Source organism: Arachis hypogaea, chromosome 7 (assembly GCF_003086295.3).
Source record: "Arachis hypogaea cultivar Tifrunner chromosome 7, arahy.Tifrunner.gnm2.J5K5, whole genome shotgun sequence".
Taxonomy (NCBI): domain Eukaryota; kingdom Viridiplantae; phylum Streptophyta; class Magnoliopsida; order Fabales; family Fabaceae; genus Arachis; species Arachis hypogaea.
This window is the reverse complement of record NC_092042.1, coordinates 829,824-853,786: the sequence shown is the minus strand read 5'-3', so window position 1 is coordinate 853,786 and position 23,963 is coordinate 829,824. Positions and strand designations below refer to the sequence as shown.

The window sequence follows — 23,963 nt, the reverse complement described above, 5'->3', positions numbered from 1 at the left end:
ACCCAAAGTAGCTTTTATTTAGCCACCAGTGGGATGAAATGATTATGTTGTTGTTAAGCCCATAACCATAACTCTTAAAGCACCAAACACAACCATGCAAAATCCCAGTAGAAGCAAATCACTTTTCTCTCTGATTCAACACATTCTTCCCTTATATTCAATTGTGAGAATATTAAGTTTGTTTAAGTTGTTTAGATAGTATGGAATTTGAATATTTGTAACGTAAAATTTATTATGATTAATAATATTATTATGACATTTGTAATATAGATATTTATTACCTTTAATGAGTTATTTATAGAAATTAATTATTGGGGTTATAAAAATTTATTGTATTATTTATAACGATAAGATATAATAAATATAGGAATATGGATTCAATGTCATTGGTAATTTTGTACCATAATTTGCATATATTTCTATTACTTGTATATTTTTTTTTTTTTTGCTGATTTAAAAATAATAGTTTATTTGAAAAAAATTGAGTGGTTGATTCTAAAGTTTTGCTAAATAAACGATATTGTTGACATGACATTAGTACGATGAGAAAGAAGTCTTAAAAATAATGTGGGTAAACTTATCCATTTACTTGTATATATTAAGAATAGATAAATAGATAGATAGATTGAAAGAGCAATGTTCCCAAAATCAAAATATTGAGCTTTAGTCATGAGCACTATACCTCACAATCCCACATCACTTGTAGTACATGTAGAACTTGAACAATACTAGTGATGTAGAACTTGAATAATACTAGCTAACACGATGTTGTATGAATACTATAACAAGAAATAAGTCGGTTCAAAACCTTCATGTTTCTTGGATTATTTATAGATGTCACAAAATGTGCAGGCCATGTTGCACAATTAAAGCAGAATTTATCTAACAGTTGCAGAAATACCTTTTCTTTCGCAATTTCAGCAGCTTCTTTCTTGGTGACCACATTTCTTAGTGATTTACTTTTGGCAGCATAATCAACCTGCACTTGGAGTGTAGAATACATGGTCTGTAGTGTGTCCAGTAGAAAGCAATCATTACCATGCCGATCTATCAAGGACACCGAAACAGGACACTTTTGGTAAATTCCTAATGGTATTGTGACATAAAAAGACAATCAGCAGAATGTTGATGAGAAAATAATCACAAGGGTGTGTATTTTTGCAATGCTACTCACAATCCACCCAAAGTAGCTTTTATTTAGCCACCAGTGGGATGAAATGATTATGTTGTTGTTAAGCCCATAACCATAACTCTTAAAGCACCAAACACAACCATGCAAAATCCCAGTAGAAGCAAATCACTTTTCTCTCTGATTCAACACATTCTTCCCTTATATTCAATTGTGAGAATATTAAGTTTGTTTAAGTTGTTTAGATAGTATGGAATTTGAATATTTGTAACGTAAAATTTATTATGATTAATAATATTATTATGACATTTGTAATATAGATATTTATTACCTTTAATGAGTTATTTATAGAAATTAATTATTGGGGTTATAAAAATTTATTGTATTATTTATAACGATAAGATATAATAAATATAGGAATATGGATTCAATGTCATTGGTAATTTTGTACCATAATTTGCATATATTTCTATTACTTGTATATATTTTTTTTTTTTGCTGATTTAAAAATAATAGTTTATTTGAAAAAAATTGAGTGGTTGATTCTAAAGTTTTGCTAAATAAACGATATTGTTGACATGACATTAGTACGATGAGAAAGAAGTCTTAAAAATAATGTGGGTAAACTTATCCATTTACTTGTATATATTAAGAATAGATAAATAGATAGATAGATTGAAAGAGCAATGTTCCCAAAATCAAAATATTGAGCTTTAGTCATGAGCACTATACCTCACAATCCCACATCACTTGTAGTACATGTAGAACTTGAACAATACTAGTGATGTAGAACTTGAATAATACTAGCTAACACGATGTTGTATGAATACTATAACAAGAAATAAGTCGGTTCAAAACCTTCATGTTTCTTGGATTATTTATAGATGTCACAAAATGTGCAGGCCATGTTGCACAATTAAAGCAGAATTTATCTAACAGTTGCAGAAATACCTTTTCTTTCGCAATTTCAGCAGCTTCTTTCTTGGTGACCACATTTCTTAGTGATTTACTTTTGGCAGCATAATCAACCTGCACTTGGAGTGTAGAATACATGGTCTGTAGTGTGTCCAGTAGAAAGCAATCATTACCATGCCGATCTATCAAGGACACCGAAACAGGACACTTTTGGTAAATTCCTAATGGTATTGTGACATAAAAAGACAATCAGCAGAATGTTGATGAGAAAATAATCACAAGGGTGTGTATTTTTGCAATGCTACTCACAATCCACCCAAAGTAGCTTTTATTTAGCCACCAGTGGGATGAAATGATTATGTTGTTGTTAAGCCCATAACCATAACTCTTAAAGCACCAAACACAACCATGCAAAATCCCAGTAGAAGCAAATCACTTTTCTCTCTGATTCAACACATTCTTCCCTTATATTCAATTGTGAGAATATTAAGTTTGTTTAAGTTGTTTAGATAGTATGGAATTTGAATATTTGTAACGTAAAATTTATTATGATTAATAATATTATTATGACATTTGTAATATAGATATTTATTACCTTTAATGAGTTATTTATAGAAATTAATTATTGGGGTTATAAAAATTTATTGTATTATTTATAACGATAAGATATAATAAATATAGGAATATGGATTCAATGTCATTGGTAATTTTGTACCATAATTTGCATATATTTCTATTACTTGTATATTTTTTTTTTTGCTGATTTAAAAATAATAGTTTATTTGAAAAAAATTGAGTGGTTGATTCTAAAGTTTTGCTAAATAAACGATATTGTTGACATGACATTAGTACGATGAGAAAGAAGTCTTAAAAATAATGTGGGTAAACTTATCCATTTACTTGTATATATTAAGAATAGATAAATAGATAGATAGATTGAAAGAGCAATGTTCCCAAAATCAAAATATTGAGCTTTAGTCATGAGCACTATACCTCACAATCCCACATCACTTGTAGTACATGTAGAACTTGAACAATACTAGTGATGTAGAACTTGAATAATACTAGCTAACACGATGTTGTATGAATACTATAACAAGAAATAAGTCGGTTCAAAACCTTCATGTTTCTTGGATTATTTATAGATGTCACAAAATGTGCAGGCCATGTTGCACAATTAAAGCAGAATTTATCTAACAGTTGCAGAAATACCTTTTCTTTCGCAATTTCAGCAGCTTCTTTCTTGGTGACCACATTTCTTAGTGATTTACTTTTGGCAGCATAATCAACCTGCACTTGGAGTGTAGAATACATGGTCTGTAGTGTGTCCAGTAGAAAGCAATCATTACCATGCCGATCTATCAAGGACACCGAAACAGGACACTTTTGGTAAATTCCTAATGGTATTGTGACATAAAAAGACAATCAGCAGAATGTTGATGAGAAAATAATCACAAGGGTGTGTATTTTTGCAATGCTACTCACAATCCACCCAAAGTAGCTTTTATTTAGCCACCAGTGGGATGAAATGATTATGTTGTTGTTAAGCCCATAACCATAACTCTTAAAGCACCAAACACAACCATGCAAAATCCCAGTAGAAGCAAATCACTTTTCTCTCTGATTCAACACATTCTTCCCTTATATTCAATTGTGAGAATATTAAGTTTGTTTAAGTTTCTCTCCCTCATTTGTGACTTGTGAGGATAGTGTGTATTATAATGTATTTGGGATTTGGGTTTGGGTGAAGTGTTGCTATTTACCACTTTGTATCTCAACTGGAAATTTGACTCGGCTAGTGTGGTTGTCCAAGTTGTCTCTCTTTTTAAGTGTCACCTATCTTCTATCCTCTTCATATTTCATTGCAAAATTCATTGTTGTTGCCTTTGTTAGTGGACGTACACCATTTGTTTTTAGACTGGAGAACTCTTTCAAAGTAGGAACACTAGAACTTAAATAGTCCGTCTAGAGAACACAAGAAAATAACTAAGTAATATATTCATTTACAAAAGAAAAGAATAATTAAAAAATACAGAAAGAAAAAGGACATGTTAACAATGACCTCAAGATGAAAAATAATGGAGACATAGAACATACTTCCAAAAAGCTTCTCAGCAGACATTTAGTTGCTGAAAACAATCATCAGCTACGGATTGCGTTGAAATATATATGGTACTTGCATAAGTATATGCCCAAAATATTAGGATCCCTTGCAAACCAGCCTGCAAAAGCCATTTCAATGTTAAAGTTAAAAAGAACTTCAACAATATGCATTTGATGACATAATATTAGCTTCCATAGAAAAATCATGATAAAGGAACTATGTGCCATTTGGGATAACGCTATCATCACTGATCTTTTAGAATGAAGAAGTATACTAGTCAATAAAACAAATCACAAAACAAATCATGCAAACCAATAATGTACAGGCTTTTTGAAACAGGTATGCTTCCAACATGAGAGACTGCCCCATATGTTTTGTTTATTGTTGAAGTATATATATATACTTGTAGTCGAGTTTGGTTAATCTGGTTATGTATTTTACTTCCTCCAAGAGGATTTTTATGTTGTAAAGTGGCTCGGTTTATTTATTCTTAGATAACTTATTGTTTGTTCAACAACGTAAGCGAAAAAGACCTCATGTAAATTTATTCAAAAAAATAAAAACTACAAAAAAGGAATAAATAGAAAAATGTTTGGCAACCGGATAGATGTTGCTCCCAAAATAACTATGGTCTCTCAGAAAAATTAATAAAGAAAAGAAAACTAGTTGTCGAACAAGTTAACAACTCCATTTATTTGCTCATGATCTCATTGTTGCTGGTTTACAGCTACTATTTTTCTACAAACATTGTATTAGGGCATGTAACATCTAAAAGATTGCTTTTATATTAGTAAATCCTTGTTGAGTTGGAAGAGCATCTGACATTAGGAAAAACTAAAAATATAATAACACTTTCTTTGCCTGTTGGTGAAGCACATGGCTATAGCATGTTTAGGGAAACAATAAGCACTTAATTTTACAAAAATTGTTTCTAGAAGTTTGATTCTTAGCTTAACATCTTTTAATTATTTTTTTGTGGCAGTTCATTTCTAAATCTGAATGTGACCTGTGTAAGCAGCATAATTTGTCACCGATAATTTAACCACATGATCCTTTTTCATCACATTTTCACACCCTTATGGTGGGGCCCACATAAAATCTGATCCTGCTTGGTGCAGAGTGTCCACTTGAAATGGAATATGAACATTCCTTCTTAGCCGTTAGAAGCACACAACACATGCCCATAACTTCCATTTCCAATTAACTTCACTATATAATATATATGCAACTGAATTTCTAGCTTCTTGGCAATCCTATTCACTATTCAGGGTTCTTATCAGCTAGGCCTCTGTCTCCTACAAAATGGAAACACTAATGGCCAAGTTAATGGTTCTGATTCTTTTCCTATCCATGATTGCACCAAAAAGGGGTAATCATATACATTTGTTAAAATATCGACCAATGTTTGTGTACAAATGTTCATTTTTTTTTACCTAATTGCATTATATTATGATCACATGATGCAGTGTTTACTGAATATGAGCAATGGTGCATAGCTGATCCGCAAAGCAGCGACGATGAGTTGCAGGCAGCGCTGAATTGGGCTTGTGGAAGTGAAGGTGCAGATTGTAGCAAAATCCAAGGGAACCAACCAAGCTATTATCCAAACACTTTGAAAGACCATGCTTCGTATGCCTTCAACAGCTATTTTCAGAAGTTCAAGCACAGAGGTGGTTCTTGTTTCTTCAGAGGTGCTGCCATTACAACAGAAGCAGATCCTAGTAAGTTCTAAATTAAACTGATTCTAGATAACATATACATTATACAATATTATAATAATGCTTTTTTAGTAGAACATATGCATGTTCACATTGGCAGAGTGCAAAAGCAGATCTAGAAGAATAGAAAGCCATGTGACATTGTAAAAAGTTTAGGAATATTAAAATTGATAAAATGCCTAGTTATATATGACATGTATGCCATCAAAAGGAGGACAAGGCAAATTAACTTGGCAAACAAGTCAAGGAATCAATCCAAGCTAGTAACTGTTACTCCCTCCATTGTTAATTAAAGTGGTATATTAAAATAACTGATGAATCACGAGACAATTTGTCTCTAGATATATCGGTTTTTTCACGTACCACTTTGTTCAAAATAAACTACTATTTCAGAACAAAGTATAACGAGTCCTTCTATTGAGAAATTTGTGTAGACGATAACACAATAATATATATCCTTTGATTGCAGGTCATGGTTCTTGCCACTTTGACTTGATTCCCTAATTGGAACTGTCACTGAAGACTCAAAAATAGCTGCAGCAGAATCTACAGCTTAGATTTTATTATTTTCCTTTCTTTTTATTGAGGCTGTGTAAATTGTAATCCCCATCAAGAATTGTGCTCTTGCCTCTATTCTTAATTAATTGAGTTTAATCTCAGTCTAAGACTGAGAAAGTTATTAAATCTTATGCAGATTAGTGTCCAATATCAAAGAGCTTAATGATATGTTGCAAAATAACATTTGAGATTTCATAGCCAGTATGCAGCTGCATGGGAGTTTACTTTAAATATGGGGGAAATGAAAAGATTGAAAGACAATAAGAGTTCAGGGAAGCTTCACAACTAACAAGGATTCCCTTTGAAAGATGAAAATCAGAACCATTTCAGTTTAGGAATAAATCAACATCAATGCACATATATAATTACAAAAAAAAAAAAAAAGGGAAACAATGATAGATCCGACAAGCCACATATAACAGCCATCTAGTCACCGAAAATGCCCAAAAACAAGCAACGGCAAAGAAAACACTTAGGTGCGGGTAAAGCAGAATAAAGAATCACAATCATGTGAATATTTAAAAGCATTAATATGGAATGGAAACATGATCGGGAAGATGGTAACAAAACACAAGTTAAAAAGAAAGAGATACAAACGGAATTTATGATGTCTAACAAGAAGAATCTCACTTACTTTTTATCCTTGCAATAGGCCTCTAGATATCATTTCACGAAGAAGTTTCTCCGCGTTATCATTTTCACCTTTTTCAAACAGAGCACCAATGATTATTTCATAAGTCACAGCATTCGGTAAGCAACCATTGTCTTCCATTTTTGACAAGAAAGCCAATGCTTCATGAAGCAGGCCCTCTTTGCAAAGCCCTTTGATCATAATGGTGTATGTCTTCACATCTGGACGATAGCCTTTAATGGAAAGATCTTGAAATATCTCTTTTGCATTTTTAAGTCTTCCATTTTTGCACAGGCCATCTAAAAGTATGTTGTATGTACATATATCTGGATCAATGCCACTCTCTTTCATTTGATTGAATAACATAAGTGCGTTGTCATGTTGTTTCATACTGAACAAAGCATGCAGCAAGGAATTGTAAGTGAATATATCAGCATGTTGACCTCTATCATGCATCTTTTCAAGAAGCTCCACAGCACAAAGGATTCTCCTTGATTTTCCCAAGCCATCAATTAAAGTAGTGTAAGTAAATATGTCGGGAACCAAGTTCTTGCAACGCATCTCTTCAAAGAGATTCAAGGCATCATTGACCATTTTACTTTTGCACAAGCCATTAATCATGATATTGTAACTACAAACATTAGGAGACACACTACTTTGGGCCATTGTGTTGAATACATATTTTGCCTTATTTACCTGATTAACCAAACAATGCCCATCCATTAAGCTGTTATAAGTAACCACATCTGGTTTCACACCATGTTTTGTCATCACAGCCAACACGTTGTTAGCATCTTTGATCTTTCCTTCCTTGCATAGCCCATCGATCAAAATACTATAGGTCTGAACATTTGGAGTAATGTTTTTGAGCATCATATGATTTAATATATGAATGGCTTCCTTAAGCTGACCCGCAAGGCACAATCCATAAATCAGAGTAGTGTAAGTGATAACATTTGGAGAAATTCCCATAGCAAGCATTTCAGAGTACAAAAGAAAAGCCTCACTTACAAGTGTATCCTTGCAGAGGCTATCAATAATTGCACTGTACATGACAACATTAGGAACAATCCCATACTGTGGGATCTTTCTCAACACTTGAATAGCAACTGATGTGTGTCCGCTCTTACAGAGTCCATTAATCAAGGTCCCATAGGTGACTTGATTAAAGTGAAATCCATGAGCCCGCACTATGTCATGGAAGTGCAGTGCTTTTTCAACATTACCACAGAGACAGAGACCTTTCAGGATTGTTGTCAACGTTATGGTATCAGACTGAAAACCCATCCTGAAAATCTTGGCCAATACAGAGAAAGCAAGCGTCATACGACCCATGCCGCAACAACAATTGATTAAGATGTTCAAAGTAAATAAGTCGGGAGCGATTCCCTTGGCTTGCAATTTCTGAAAAAGGGAAACGGCGGCGTGGAAATGCTTCGTCTTGGCAAGGGATCCCAAAATCTTGTTAAATTGGATGATGGGAGGAGTACGACGCATAGAGAGCATGCGAGTAAAGGAATCAACAGCATCGTCAACTTCAGCAAGGGATGGAGGCTCAGAATGAAAGTGAAGGCTTGTCCAGGAAGGAGGGAGAGTGGAGAGTAGAACAAAATTAGGGATTTGACGAACAGAAACCATAAACCTTGTTGCATACAACATTGTTGATTCCTTCTGAATTCTGAATAACAGAAATTTGCTACTACTTTTACATGTCAATAATTTTATTCGTTTATTTTGAGGGTAGTACTTTTTGTAAACTTACTCGTTCTTTCATTAAAAATAGACTCGCGAATTGCGGTACATTAATTATAGTTTATAATAAATATTAAAAATGATTATGTTTTATAGAATTATATTAAATATGTATAAATTAAAATTAAATTTAAAAAGTATTTTATTTAAAATAATTTGTAGTATAAAGATTTAGATGTTGAAATTGTATAAAGGGACATTTTAGTTTGATGGTTTAATTTTTGTATTTATTTTAATTGATGAACTTAGTTTTTTTTATATACATGCAGTTTTTTAATGACATCTATAATAAAAAAATGTGCAGATTTTTTTTAAATAAATTATTTTTAATAAGAATAATTAAAATAGTATAAAGTGAAATTACCTGTTAATATTTTTCTTTGACTTAGACAATATCTCAAGTGATAACAATTTAAAATAGTGTTGGAGAATGTTCAAAATTGAATCTTTAATTTCTTTCACAATCATTATGAGTAAAAAGTTTACTTTCATTGTACCTTTAATTAGTTTATACAAATCATTTGCATCTTTTATTTTCAAATTTTTTATAGTATAAACTTTTCTTTCTTGTAACAAATGTTTGAATTTGTTAATCATATTTTTCTTCACAATTACATGAAGAGGTATTCCCATGCAGTGTTAGTAAATCATAGTTAATAATTAATTAAAAAAATTGATTACATTTATTCTTTTAAAGTTATTTAAAAAAAAATAATGAATAGCATATTGAAAGCAATATAATTTTAACGATATTAAAATATAATTATATATAAAGTATTATAAAATAATATAAAAATTATATAAAGCAAAAATAATTAAAGTTTTTTTTTTGTAAATTCGATTTAAAAATACAATAAATATGTTTGTTTTTGTATTTTTTTCATCTAATATAATCATTTCTAAGAAAAAAGAGGCTCTTTTTTGTTTGTGGGTGTTAATGTTTTTCATAGACTAATCACGCGAACTTTGATAAACCAATTGTTTGTTTGTTTAGTTATGTTGTCCAAAGAATAATGCTCCATTGAGTAAGTTTGAGATATTGTGTAATTCGAAAATAATTTTTTTGCGATAAATTTGATGATATTTGAAAGAATAGTGATAAGAGGTCTATATAAGTAGTTTAGATAGTATGGAATTTGAATATTTGTAACCTAAAATTTATTATGATTAATAATATTATTATGACATTTGTAATATAGATGTTTATTACATTTAATGAGTTATTTATAGAAATTAAAAAATTAATTATTGGGGTTATAAAAATTTATTGTATTGTTTATAACGATAAAATATAATAAATATAAGAATATGGATTTAATGTCATTGGTAATTTTGTACCCTAATTTGCATCTATTTCTATTACTTGTATATTTTATTTTATTTGTTTTGCTGATTTGGAAATAATAGTTTATTTGAAAAAGATTGAGTAGTTGATTTTAAAGTTTTGCTAAATAAACGATATTATTGACATGACATTAGTACGATGAGAAAGAAGTCTTAAAAATAATGTGGGTAAATTTATCCATTTATTTGTATATATTAAAAATAGATAAATAGATAGATAGATTGAAAGAGCAATGTTTCCAAAATCAAAATATTGAGCTTTAGTCATGAGCACTATACCTCACAATCTCACATCACTTGTAGTACATGTAGAACTTGAACAATACTAGTGATGTAGAACTTGAACAATACTAGCTAACACGATGTTGTATGAATACTATAACAAGAAATAAGTAGGTTCAAAACCTTCATGTTTCTTGGATTATTTATAGATGTCACAAAATGTGCAGGCCATGTTGCACAATTAAAGCAGAATTTATTTAACACAGTTGCAGAAATACCTTTTCTTTCTCAATTTCAGCAGCTTCTTCCTTAGTGACCACATTTCTTGGTGATTTACTTTTGGCAGCAATATCAGCCTGCTCTTGGAGTGTGTCCAGTGAAAGCAATCATTCCCATGCCGAGCTATCAAGGACACCGAAACAGGACACTTTTGGTAAATTCCTAATGGTATTGTGACCTGAAAAGACAATCACCAGAATGTGAATGAGAAAATAATCACAAGGGTGTGTATTTTTGCAATGCTACTCACAATCCACCCAAAGTAGCTTTTATTTAGCCACCAGTGGGATGAAATGATTATGTTGCTGTTAAGCCCATAACCATAACTCTTAAAGCACCAAACACAACCATGCAAAATCCCAGCAGAAGCAAATCACTTTGCTCTCTGATTCAACACATTCAATTGTGAGAATATTAAGTTTGTTAAGTTTCTCTCCCTCATTTGTGACTTGTGAGGATAGTGTGTATTATAATGTATTTGGGATTTGGGTTTGAGTGAAGTGTTGCTATTTACCAATTTGTATCTCAATTGGAAATTTGACTCGGCTAGTGTGGTTGTCCAAGTTGTCCCTCTTTTTAAGTGTCACCTGTCTCCTATCCTCTTCATATTTCATTGCAAGATTCATTGTTGTTGCCTTTGTTGGTGGACGTACACCATTTCTTTTTAGACTGGAGAGCTCTTTCAAAGTAGGAACACTAGAACCTAAATAGTCCATCTAGAGAACACAAGAAAATAACTAAGTAATATTCATTTACAAAAGAAAAGAATAATTAAAGAATACAGAAAGAAAAAGGACATGTTAACAATGACCTCAAGATGAAAAATAATGGAGTAATAGAACATACTTCCAAAAAGCTTCTCAGCAGACATTTAGTTGCTGAAAACAATCATCAGCTATGGATTGCGTTGAAATATATATGGTACTTGCATAAGTATATGCCCAAAATATTAGGATCCCTTGCAAACCAGCCTGCAAAAGCCATTTCCTTGTTAAAGTTAAAAAGAACTTCCACAATATGCATTTGATGACATAATATTAGCTTCCACAAAAAAATCATGATAAAGGAACTGTGTGCCATTTGGGATAACGCTATCATCACTGATCTTTTTGACTGAAGAAGTATACTAGTCAATAAAACAAATCACAAATCAAATCCTGCATACCAATAATGTACAGGCTTTTTGAAACAGGTATGCTTCCAACATGAGAGACTGCCCCATATGTTTTGTTTATTGTTGATGTATATATATATATATACTTGTAGTCGAGTTTGGTTAATCTGGTTATGTATTTTACTTCCTCCAAGAGGATTTTTATGTTGTCAAGTGGCCCGGTTTATTTATTCTTAGATAACTTATTGTTTGTTCAACAACTTACGCGAAAAAGACCTCATGTAAATTTAAAAAAAAAAAACAAACTACTAAAAAGGAATAAATAGAAAAATGTTGCACTGCAAGACTTAGTTTAGTGACAACTATGTTTGCCTTGCTTGGAGGTGCACCGGGTTCAAATTCCAGTTGAGGTTGGTTGTTGTTTATGAACCCATAGTACCCATGGTAGTGTGTGAGTGTGTTGTGTAGGTGTGTAAAACATGGGTGTAATGCCTAGGATTGGAGACTGTCCAATCCGCTTGACCAAAAAAAACAGAAAAAAAGAAAAATGTTTGACAACCGGATGGATGTTGCTCCCAACATAACTATGGTCTCTCATGAAAAGTAATAAAGAAAAGAATTTGCTCATGATCTCATTGTTGCTCGTTTACAGCTACTATTTTTCTACAAACATTGTATTAGGGCATGTAACATCTACAAAATTGCTTTTATATTAGTAAATCCTTGTTGAGTTAGAAGAGCATCTAACATTAGAAAAAACTAAGAATATAATAACACTTTCTTTGCCTGTTGGTGAAGCACATGGCTATAGCATGTTTAGGAAGATATTATGTTAGGGAAACAATAAGCACTTAATTTTACAAAAATTGTTTCTAGAAGTTTGATTCTTAGCTTAACATCTTTTAATTATTTTTTTGTGGTAGTTTATTTCTAAATCTGAGTGTGACCTGTGTAAGCAGCATAATTTGTCACTAATAATTTAACCACATGATCCTTTTTCATGAGATTTTTCATCACATTTTCACACCCTTATGGTGGGGCCCACATAAAATCTGATCCTACTTGGTGCAGAGTGTCCCCTTGAAATGGAATACGAACATTCCTTCTTAGCCGTTAGAAGCACACAACACATGCCCATAACTTCCATTTCCAATTAACTTCACTATATAATATATATGCAACTAAATTTCTAGCTTCTTGGCTATCCTATTCACTATTCAGGGTTCTTATCAGCTAGGCCTCTGTCTCCTACAAAATGGAAACATTAATGGCCAAGTTAACAGTTCTGATTCTTTTCCTATCCATGATTGCACCAAAAAGGGGTAATCATATACATAAGTGTTCATGTGTTGTTAAAACATCCACCAATGTTTGTGTACAAATGTTCATTTTTTTTTACCTAATTGCATTATATTATGATCACATGATGCAGTGTTTGCTGAATATGAGCAATGGTGCATAGCTGATCCGCAAAGCAGCGACGATGAGTTGCAGGCAGCGCTGAATTGGGCTGGTGGAAGTGGAGGTGCAGATTGTAGCAAAATCCAAGTGAACCAACCATGCTATTATCCAAACACTTTGAAAGACCATGCTTCCTATGCCTTCAACAGCTATTTTCAGAAGTTCAAGCACAGAGGTGGTTCTTGTTTCTTCAAAGGTGTTGCCATTACAACAGAAGCAGATCCTAGTATGTTCTAAATTAAACTGATTCTGGATAACATATATATTATAAAATATTATAATATGCTTTTTAAGTAGAACATATGCATGTTCACATTGGCACAGAGTGCAAAAGCAGATCTAGAAGAATAGAAGGCCATGTCACATTGTAAAAAGTTTAAGAATATTAAAATTGACTAAATGCTTAGTTATATGTAACATGTATGCCATCAAAAGGAGGAAAAGGCAAATTAACTTGGCAAACAAGTCATGGAGTCAATCCAAGCTAGTAAATGTTACTCCCTCCATTGTTAATTAGAGTGGTATATTAAAATAACCGATGAATCATGAGATAATTTGTCTCTGGATATATCTGTTTTTTCATGTACCACTTTGTTCAAATAAACTACTATTTCAGAACAAAGTATAACGAGTCCTTCTATTGAGAAATTTGTGTAGATGATAACACAATAATATATATACTTTGATTTCAGGTCATGATTCTTGCCACTTTGACTTGATTCCCTAATTGGAACTGTCACTGAAGACTCAAATAGCTGCAGCAGAATCTACAGCTTAGATTTTATTTTTTCCTTTCTTTTTATTGAGGCTGTGTAATCCCCATCAAGCATTGTGCTCTTGCCTCTATTCTTAATTAATTGAGTTTAATCTCAGTCTAAGACTGAGAAAGTTATTAAATCTTTTGCAGATTGTCCAATCTCAAAGAGCTAAATGATATGCTGCAAAAAAACATTTGAGATTTCATAGCCAGTATGCTGCTGCATGGGAGTTTACTTTAAATATGGGGAAATGAAAAGATTGAAAGACAATAAGAGTGCAGGGAAGCTTCACAACTAACAAGGATTCCCTTTGAATGATGAAAATCAGAACCATTTCAGTATAGGAATAAATCAACATCAATGCACATATATAATTACAAAAAAAAACAATGATAGATCAGACAAGCCACATATAACAGCCATCTAGTCACCGAAAATGCCCTAAAACAAGCAACCGCAAAGAAAACACTTAGGTGCGGGTAAAGCAGAATAAAGAATCACAATCATTTGAATATTTAAAAGCATTAATATGGAATGGAAAGATGATCGAGCAGATGGTAACAAAACACAAGTTAAAAAGAAAGAGATACAAACGACATTTTGTGATGTCGAACAAGAAGAATCTCACTTACTTTTATCCTTGCAATAGGCCTCTAGATATCATTTCACGAAGAAGTTTCTCGGCGTTATCATTGTCACCTCTTTCAAACAGAGCACGAATGATTATTTCATAAGTCACAGCATTCGGTAAGCAACCATTGTCTTCCATTTTCGACAAGAAAGCCAATGCTTCATGAAGCAGGCCCTCTTTGCAAAGCCCATTGATCATAATGGTGTATGTCTTCACATCTGGACGATAGCCTTTAATGGAAAGATCTTGAAATATCTCTTTTGCATTTTTAAGTCTTCCATTTTTGCACAAGCCATCTATAAGTATGCTGTATGTATATATATTTGGATCAATGCCGCTCTCTTTCATTTGATTGAATAACATAAGTGCCTTGTCATGTTGTTTCATACTGAACAAAGCATCCAGCAAGGAACTGTAAGTGAATATATCAGCATGTTGACCTCTATCATGCATCTTTTCAAGAAGCTGCGCAGCACAACGGATTCTCCTTGATTTTCCCAAGCCATCAATTAGAGTATTGTAAGTAAACATGTCGGGAACCAAGTTCTTGCAATGCATCTCTTCAAGGAGATTCAAGGCATCATTGACCATTTTACTTTTGCACAAGCCATTAATCATGATATTGTAACTACAAACATTAGGAGACACACTACTTTGGGCCATTGTGTTGAATACATATTTTGCCTTATTTACTTGATTAACCAAACAATGCCCATCCATTAAGTTGTTATAAGTAAACACATTAGGTTTCACACCATGTTTTGTCATCACAGCCAACACGTTCTTAGCATCTTTGATCTTTCCTTCCTTGCATAGCCCATCGATCAAAGTATTATATGTCTGAACATCTGGAGTAATGTTTTCGAGCATCATATGATTTAATATATGAATGGCTTCCTTAAGCTGACCCGCAAGGCACAATCCATAAATCAGAGTAGTGTAAGTGATAGCATCGGGAGAAATTCCCATAGCAAGCATTTCAGAGCACAAAAGAAAAGCCTCACTTACAAGTGTATCCTTGCAGAGGCTATCAATAATTGCGTTGTAGATGACAACATTAGGAACAATCCCATACTGTGGGATCTTTCTCAACACTTGAATAGCAGCTGCCGTGTGTCCGGCCTTACAGAGTCCATTAACCAAGGTCCCATAGGTGACTTCATTAAGCTGAAATCCATGAGCCCGTACTATGTCATGGAAGTGCAGTGCTTTTTCAACATTACCACAGAGACAGAGACCTTTCAGGATTGTTGTCAACGTTATGGTATCAGACTGAAAACCCATCCTGAAAATCTTGGCCAATACAGAGAAAGCAAGCGTCATACGACCCATGCCGCAACAACAATTGATTAAGATGTTCAAAGTAAATAAGTCGGGAGCGATTCCCTTGGCTTGCAATTGCTGAAAAAGGGAAACGGCGGCGTGGAAATGCTTCGTCTTGGCAAGGGATCCCAAAATCTTGTTAAACTGGAAGATGGGAGGAGTACGACGCATAGAGAGCATGCGAGTAAAGGAATCAACAGCATCGTCAACTTCACCAAGGGATGGAGGCTCAGAATGAAAGTGAAGTTTTGTCCAGGAAGGAGGGAGAGTGGAGAGTGGAACAAAATTAGGGATTTGACGAACAGAAACCCTAAACCTTGTTGCATACAACATTGTTGATTTCTACTGCGTTTACATGTCTAGATTTTTATTCGTTTATTTTGAGGGTATTACTTTTTATAAGCTTGCTCACTCGCATAAATCAATACCTCATTAGTCATTACAACCCTACTATAGTACTATGGTCCATTTTCGTTTGTTTATTTCATGTTTCAAGTTAATTTCCAAATATATCAATTCAAATGATTTTTAAATAGCATGAAATTTAATAGAGATGTCTATATGATCAAAATTGTAAGATAAAAATTAGGTATTTGAGATCTTACCACAAGGTAGTTAGATACCTTAAGACACCAACCCAGCAGAAGCAAATCACTTTGCTCTCTGATTCAACACATTCAATTATGAGAATATTAAGTTTGTTTAAGTTTCTCTCCCTCATTTGTGACTTATGAGGATAGTGTGTATTATAATGTATTTGGGATTTGGGTTTGAGTGAAGTGTTGCTATTTAAGTACACCATTTGATTTTAGACTGGAGAGCTCTTTCAAAGTAGGAACACTAGAACCTAAATAGACCGTCCAGAAAACACAAGAAAATAACCAAGTAATATTCATTTACAAAAGAAAAGAGCAATTAAAAATAAGAAAGAAAAAGGACATATTAACAATGACCTCAAGATGACATAATGTAAATTTAGCAGATAGCAATACAACATACTTCCAAAAAGCTTCTCAGTAGACATTTAGTTGCTGAAAACAATCATCAGCTATAATAAATATATATGGTACTTGCATAAGTATATGCCCAAAATATTAGGATCCCTTGCAAACCAGCCTGCAAAAGCCATTTCATTGTTGAAGTCAAAAAGAACTTCAACAATATGCATTTGATGACATAATATTAGCTTCCACAGAAAAATCATGTCATTTGGGATAACGCTATCATCACTGATCTTTTAGACTGAAGAAGTATGCTAGTCAATAAAACAAATCACAAATCAAATCATGCATACCAATAATGCACAGGCTTTTTGAAACAGGTATGCTTTCAACATGAGAGACTGCCCCATATGGTTTGGTTATTGATGATGTATATATATACTTGTAGTCGAGTTTGGTTGATCTGGTTATGTATGTTACTTCCTCCAAGTGGATTTTTATGTTGTAAAGTGGCCCGGTTTATTTATTCTTAGATAACTTATTGTTTGTTCAACAACCTAAGCGAAAAAAAAACCTCATGTAAATTTATAAAAAAAAAACTATAAAAAAGGAATAAATAGAAAAATGTTTGGCAACCAAATGGGTGTTGCTCCCAAAATAACTATGGTCTCTTAAGAAAAGTAATAAAGAAAAGAAATCTAGTTGTAGAACAAGTTAACAACTCCATTTATTTGCTCATGATCTCATTGTTGCTCGTTTACGGCTACTAATTTTTTACAAAGATTGTTGTTCCGACGGTTACCTGAAACGTGAATTTGGGCCTGAACATGAGGTCTAGGTCCCTTTGAGTGGCAGTGTTCGACTTGTCGGTGCCAAGGTACCGTCTGTCCGAGTTCCTCGTGAGGAGGTGGGGGGTAGTACCTGCAAGAGACTCCGATGCTTAAGTTAGTAAGGGTTTTAGGCAGGTTTTTGATAGATTAGAACATGAGTTATACCTGAGGTACCTATAGTAGAGTTTGATGACCGCCTTTGATGGAGTAGCATTCCCTTTATCTTGAGAGTTTGTTGGAACCACCTTCTAGTTGAGGTAGAGATAATGGAAAAAATTTTTCCAATCAATTACTTGTTAAATCAAGTAAGGCTGGACTCTTATTGTCTTTAAAGAGGTCGAATTTATAATGAGGTCCACCTTTTCTGGTGCCCCTTTTGGTGTTTTTTGGACCTAACCTGGCGCATTGAACCAGAATATGAACAATTGTATTAGGACATGTAACATTTACAAAATTGCTTTTATATTAGTAAATCCTTGTTGAGTTGGAAGAGCATCTGAAATTAGGAAGAGCTAAGAATATAATAACGCTTTCTTTGCCTGTTGATGAAGCACATGGCTATAGCATGTTTGGGAATATATTATTTTAGGGAAACAATAAGCACTTAATTTTACAAAAATTGTTTCTAGAAGTTTCATTCTTAGCTTAACATCTTTTAATTATTTTTGTTGCAAATCATTTCTAAATCTGAATGTGACCTGTGTAAGCAGCATAAATTGTCACTGATAATTTGACCACATGATCCTTTTCATGTAATTTTTCATCACATTTTCACACCCTGATGGTGGGGCCCACATAAAATCTGATCCTGCTTGGTGCAGAGTGTCCACTTGCAAAGGAATATGAACATTCCTTCTTAGCCGTTAGAAGCACACAACACATGCCCATAACTTCCATTTCCAATTAACTTCACTATATAATATATATGCAACTAAATTTCTAGCTTCTTGGCTATCCTATTCACTATTCAGGGTTCTTATCAGCTAGGCCTCTGTCTCCTACAAAATGGAAACATTAATGGCCAAGTTAATGGTTCTGATTCTTTTCCTATCCATGATTGCACCAAAAAGGGGTAATCATATACATAAGTGTTCATGTGTTGTTAAAATATCGACCAATGTTTGTGTACAAAATGTTCATTTTTTTTTTTTTTTACCTAATTGCATTATATTATGATCACATGATGCAGTGTTTGCTGAATATGAGCAATGGTGCATAGCTGATCCGCAAAGCAGCGACGATGAGTTGCAGGCAGCGCTGAATTGGGCTTGTGGAAGTGGAGGTGCAGATTGTAGAAAAATCCAAGTGAACCAACCATGCTATTATCCAAACACTTTGAAAGACCATGCTTCCTATGCCTTCAACAACTACTTTCAGAAGTTCAAGCACAGAGGTGGTTCTTGTTTCTTCAGAGGTGCTGCCATTACAACAGAAGCAGATCCTAGTAAGTTCTAAATTAAACTGATTCTACATAACATATACATTATACAATATTATAATAATGCTTTTTAAGTAGAACATATGCATGTTCACATTGGCACAGAGTGCAAAAGCATATCTAGAAGAATAGAAGGCCATGTGACATTGTAAAAAGTTTAGGAATATTAAAATTGACTAAATGCTTAGTTAAATGTAACATGTATGCCATCAAAAGGAGGAAAAGGCAAATTAACTTGGCAAACAAGTCAAGGAATCAATCCAAGCTAGTAACTGTTACTCCCTCCATTGTTAATTAAAGTGGTATATTAAAATAACCGATGAATCATGAGAGAATGTGTCTCTGGATATATCGGTTTTTTAATGTACAACTTTGTTCAAAAAAACTACTATTTCAGAACAAGGTGTAAAGAGTCCTTCTATTGAGAAATTTGTGTAGACGATAACACAATAATATATATCCTTTGATTGCAGGTCATGGTTCTTGCCACTTTGACTTGATTCCCTAATTGGAACTGTCACTGAAGACTCAAAAATTCTACAGCTTAGATTTTATCTTTTCCTTTCTTTTTATTGAGGCTGTGTAATCCCCATCAAGCATTGTGATCTTGACTCTATTCTTAATTAATTGAGTTTAATCTCAGTCTAAGACTGAGAAAGTTATTAAATCTTATGCAGATTAGTGTCCAATCTCAAAGAGCTTAATGATATTTTGCAAAATAACTTTTGAGATTTCATAGCCAGTATGCTGCTGCATGGGAGTTTACTTTAAATATGGGGAAATGCAACGATTGAAAGACAATAAGAGTGCAGGAAAGCTTCACAACTAACAAGGATTCCCTTTGAATGATGAAAATCAGAACCATTTCAGCTTAGGAATAAATTAACATCAATGCACATATATAATTACAAAAACACAAAAGCAAACAATGATAGATCCGCCAAGCCACATATAACAGCCATCTAGTCAACGAAAATGCCGTAAAACAAGCAACGGCAAAGAAAACACTTAGGTGTGGGTAAAGCAGAATAAAGAATCACAATCATGTGAATATTTAAAAGCATTAATATGGAATGGAAACATGATCGGGAAGATGGTAACAAAACACAAGTTAAAAAGAAAGAGATACAAACGGAATTTTTGATGTCTAACAAGAAGAATCTCACTTACTTTTATCCTTGCAATAGGCCTCTAGATATCATTTCACGAAGAAGTTTCTCCGCGTTATCATTTTCACCTTTTTCAAACAGAGCACCAACGATTATTTCATAAGTCAGAGCATCCGGTAAGCAACCATTGTCTTCCATTTTTGACAAGAAAGCCAATGCTTCATGAAGCAGGCCCTCTTTGCAAAGCCCTTTGATCATAATGGTGTATGTCTTCACATCTGGACGATGGCCTTTAATGGAAAGATCTTGAAATATCTCTTTTGCATTTATAAGTCTTCCACTTCTGCACAGGCCATCTATAAGTATGCTGTATGTATATATATCTGGATCAATGCCACTCTCTTTCATTTGATTGAATAACATAAGTGCGTTGTCATGTTGTTTCATACTGAACAAAGCATCCAGCAAGGAATTGTAAGTGAATATATCAGCATGTTGACCTCTATCATGCATCTTTTCAAGAAGCTCCACAGCACAAAGGATTCTCCTTGATTTTCCCAAGCCATCAATTAAAGTACTGTAAGTAAATATGTCGGGAACCAAGTTCTTGCAACGCATCTCTTCAAAGAGATTCAAGGCATCATTGACCATTTTACTTTTGCACAAGCCATTAATCATGATATTGTAACTACAAACATTAGGAGACACACTACTTTGGGCCATTGTGTTGAATACATATTTTGCCTTATTTACCTGATTAACCAAACAATGCCCATCCATTAAGCTGTTATAAGTAACCACATCTGGTTTCACACCATGTTTTGTCATCACAGCCAACACGTTGTTAGCATCTTTGATCTTTCCTTCCTTGCATAGCCCATCGATCAAAATACTATAGGTCCGAACACCTGGAGTAATGTTTTTGAGCATCATATGATTTAGTATATCAATGGCTGCCTTAAATTGACCCGCAAGGCACAATCCATAAATCAGAGTCCTGTAAGTGATAACATTGGGAGAAATTCCCATAGCAAGCATTTCGGAGTATAAATGAAAAGCCTCACTTACAAGTGTATCCTTGCAGAGGCTATCAATAATTGCGCTGTACATGACAACATTAGGAACAATCCCATACCGTGGGATCTTTTTCAACTCTTGAATAGCAGCTGCTGTGTGTCCGGTCTTACAGAGTCCATTAACCAAGGTCCCATAGGTGATTTGATCAAACTGAAATCCATGAGCCCGCACTCTGTCATGGAAGTGCAGTGCTTTTTCAACATTACCACAGAGACAGAGACCTTTCAGGATTGTTGTCAACGTTATGGTATCAGACTGAAAACCCATCCTGAAAATCTTGGCCAATACAGAGAAAGCAAGCTTCATACGACCCATGCCGCAACAACAATTGATTAAGATGTTCAAAGTAAATAAGTCGGGAGCGATTCCCTTGGCTTGCAATTGCTGAAAAAGGGAAACGGCGGCGTGGAAATGCTTCGTCTTGGCAAGGGATCCCAAAATCTTGTTAAATTGGATGATGGGAGGAGTACGACGCATAGAGAGCATGCGAGTAAAGGAATCAACAGCATCGTCAACTTCAGCAAGGGATGGAGGCTCAGAATGAAAGTGAAGGCTTGTCCAGGAAGGAGGGAGAGTGGAGAGTGGAACAAAATTAGGGATTTGACGAACGGAAACCATAAACCTTGTTGCATACAACATTGTTGATTCCTTCTGAATTCTGAATAAGAGAAATTTGCTACTACTTTTACATGTCAATATTTTTATTCGTTTATTTTGAGGGTAGTAGTTTTTGTAAACTTGCTCGTTCTTTTATTAAAAATAGACTCCGCATTGCGGTACATTAATTATAGTATATAATAAATATTAAAAATTGTTATGTTTTATAGAATTATATGAAATATATATAAATTGAAGTTAAATTTAAAAAATATTTTATTTAAATTAATTTGTAATATAAAGATTTAGATGTTAAAATTGTATAAAGTGATATTTTAATTTGATGGTTTGATTTTTGTATTTATTTTATTGATGGACTTAGTCTCTTGATGTGCATGTAGTTTTTAATGATATCTATATTAAAAAAATTCTGTAAATTTTTTTTGAATAAATTATTTTTGATAAGAATAATTAAAATAATATAAAGTGAAATTACCTGTTAATATTTTTCTTTGACTTAAAAAATGTCTTAAGTGATAACAATTTAAAATAGTGTTAGAGAATGTTCAAAACTGAATCTTTAATTTCTTTCACAACCGTTGTAAATAAAAAGTTTACTTTCATTGTATCTTTAATTAGTCTATACAAATCATTTGCATCTTTTATTTTCAAATTTTTTATAATATAGACTTTTCTTTCTTGTAACAAATGTTTGAATTTGTTAATCATATTTTTCTTCACAATTACATAAAGAGGTATTCCCATACAGTGTTAGTAAATCATAGTTAATTATTAATTAAAAAAATTGATTACATTAATTTTTTTTAAAGTTATTAAAAAAACAATAAATAGCATATTGAAAGAAATATAATTTTAACGATATTAAAATACAATTATATATAAAGTATTATAAAATAATATAAAAATTATATAAAACAAAAATAATTAAAGTATTTTTTTGTAAATTCAATTTAAAAATATAATAAATATGTTTGTTTTTGTATCTTTTCATCTAATATAATCATTTCTAAGAAAAAAAAGCTCCTTTTTGTTTGTGGGTATTAATGTTTTTCATAGACTAATCACGCGAACTTTGATAAACCAATTGTCTGTTTGTTTAGTTATGTTGTCCAAAGAATAATGCTCTATTGAGTAAGTTTGAGATGTTGTGTAGTTCGAAAATAAAAACACTATAATAAGTCAAGGAGAATAAAATTTTACATAAATAAGCCAAATAGAAAATTGGTTCATGAGATAGTTCGAATCAAGTTCATTCGAACTCTATTCACACATAATTCGAATCATATTGATTCGAATTATACACAAATGCACACACACTAATTCGAATCATATTGATTCGAATTACACTCACACACGCTGCACATAGTAATTCGAATTGGACAGATTCGAATTACTTATGATTTAATTCTGCCCATTTTTTATTAAAAAATTAATAATTAATTAAAAAATTAATAATTAAAAATTAAAAAAATATATTCTTTATTTCATGCATTAAAAAAAGCTAACAAAATATTTTACTCTATACAAAATAATTTTAAAAAATGGCTTAAAAGATATTATGAATACTATAAAAATTTGTAATGTCCTAATAACTTAGGACATTAGAAAAATACTCTACATAGTCAATAATAATTTAGAAATTAAAAAAATATAGTTATAACCAGTATTTACCTAAATTACTAGAATATTACAAACTTTTATAGTACTCCTAACATTTTTTAAGCCATTTTTTAAATTGTTTTGTATAGAAAATGTCTTAAAATGGTTTAAAATGCACTTTATTCTAAGCAAAATAATTTAAAAAATGACTTAAAAAAATGTTAGGAGTACTATAAAAAATTTTAATGTCCTAATGACTTAGGACATTAAAAAAATACTCTACATAGTCAATACTAATTTAGAAATTAAAAAAAATATAGTTACAACCAATATTTACCTAAATTACTAGGACATTACAAATTTTTATAGTACTTTTAACATTTTTTAAGCTATTTTTTTAAATTGTTTTGCC

At 32.6% G+C, this 23,963-nt stretch overlaps 5 protein-coding genes and 1 long non-coding RNA gene across 7 annotated transcripts; 3 read left to right on the top strand and 3 right to left on the bottom strand.

Annotated features, from left to right (window-relative positions):
- Positions 1-5,171: 5,171 nt before the first annotated feature.
- Positions 5,172-8,804, bottom strand: LOC112701730 (uncharacterized). The gene is made up of 2 exons (XM_025752475.3): positions 7,059-8,804; positions 5,172-5,842 (listed from the first exon to the last, which is right to left on the bottom strand). Exon 1 carries the CDS (start codon positions 8,712-8,714, stop codon positions 7,062-7,064), a length of 1,653 nt encoding a protein of 550 aa, XP_025608260.1. The 5' UTR covers positions 8,715-8,804; the 3' UTR covers positions 5,172-5,842; positions 7,059-7,061.
- On the top strand, positions 5,317-6,624 carry LOC112701733 (glucan endo-1,3-beta-glucosidase 4-like). The gene is made up of 3 exons (XM_025752477.3): positions 5,317-5,517; positions 5,615-5,869; positions 6,336-6,624. Exons 1-3 carry the CDS (start codon positions 5,451-5,453, stop codon positions 6,368-6,370), a joined length of 357 nt encoding a protein of 118 aa, XP_025608262.1. The 5' UTR covers positions 5,317-5,450; the 3' UTR covers positions 6,371-6,624.
- A 3,914-nt stretch (positions 8,805-12,718) lies between the features above and the next one.
- Positions 12,719-16,724, bottom strand: LOC112703841 (uncharacterized). 2 transcript variants are annotated; one of them, XM_072198906.1, is made up of 3 exons: positions 15,625-16,724; positions 14,618-15,519; positions 12,719-13,476 (listed from the first exon to the last, which is right to left on the bottom strand). In XM_072198906.1, exons 1-2 carry the CDS (start codon positions 16,270-16,272, stop codon positions 14,620-14,622), a joined length of 1,548 nt encoding a protein of 515 aa, XP_072055007.1. In that variant the 5' UTR covers positions 16,273-16,724; the 3' UTR covers positions 12,719-13,476; positions 14,618-14,619. The 2 variants fall into 2 exon arrangements, with proteins under 2 accessions (XP_072055007.1, XP_029143633.1); XM_029287800.2 differs by having other exon boundaries at positions 14,618-16,724.
- LOC112701735 (uncharacterized) lies at positions 12,859-13,846 on the top strand. The gene is made up of 2 exons (XR_011863555.1): positions 12,859-13,088; positions 13,199-13,846. It is a non-coding gene; the product is annotated as an uncharacterized lncRNA (long non-coding RNA).
- Positions 16,725-18,591: 1,867 nt separating the features above from the next.
- On the bottom strand, positions 18,592-22,050 carry LOC114924199 (uncharacterized). The gene is made up of 2 exons (XM_029287798.2): positions 20,319-22,050; positions 18,592-19,127 (listed from the first exon to the last, which is right to left on the bottom strand). Exon 1 carries the CDS (start codon positions 21,971-21,973, stop codon positions 20,321-20,323), a length of 1,653 nt encoding a protein of 550 aa, XP_029143631.1. The 5' UTR covers positions 21,974-22,050; the 3' UTR covers positions 18,592-19,127; positions 20,319-20,320.
- Positions 18,653-19,884, top strand: LOC112701734 (glucan endo-1,3-beta-glucosidase 4). The gene is made up of 3 exons (XM_025752478.3): positions 18,653-18,782; positions 18,900-19,154; positions 19,622-19,884. Exons 1-3 carry the CDS (start codon positions 18,716-18,718, stop codon positions 19,654-19,656), a joined length of 357 nt encoding a protein of 118 aa, XP_025608263.1. The 5' UTR covers positions 18,653-18,715; the 3' UTR covers positions 19,657-19,884.
- Positions 22,051-23,963: the final 1,913 nt, after the last annotated feature.

Bases quoted from the DNA above. Each gene is read 5' to 3' on its own strand.
- LOC112701733 (XM_025752477.3), top strand. From the start codon at position 5,451: ATGGAAACACTAATGGCCAAGTTAATGGTTCTGATTCTTTTCCTATCC. The intron at 5,518-5,614 runs GTAATCATATAC...CACATGATGCAG, and splicing joins CATGATTGCACCAAAAAGGG to TGTTTACTGAATATGAGCAA. The intron at 5,870-6,335 runs GTAAGTTCTAAA...CTTTGATTGCAG, and splicing joins TACAACAGAAGCAGATCCTA to GTCATGGTTCTTGCCACTTT.
- LOC112701730 (XM_025752475.3), bottom strand. From the start codon at position 8,714: ATGTTGTATGCAACAAGGTTTATGGTTTCTGTTCGTCAAATCCCTAAT.
- LOC112703841 (XM_029287800.2), bottom strand. From the start codon at position 16,272: ATGTTGTATGCAACAAGGTTTAGGGTTTCTGTTCGTCAAATCCCTAAT.
- LOC112701734 (XM_025752478.3), top strand. From the start codon at position 18,716: ATGGAAACATTAATGGCCAAGTTAATGGTTCTGATTCTTTTCCTATCC. The intron at 18,783-18,899 runs GTAATCATATAC...CACATGATGCAG, and splicing joins CATGATTGCACCAAAAAGGG to TGTTTGCTGAATATGAGCAA. The intron at 19,155-19,621 runs GTAAGTTCTAAA...CTTTGATTGCAG, and splicing joins TACAACAGAAGCAGATCCTA to GTCATGGTTCTTGCCACTTT.
- LOC114924199 (XM_029287798.2), bottom strand. From the start codon at position 21,973: ATGTTGTATGCAACAAGGTTTATGGTTTCCGTTCGTCAAATCCCTAAT.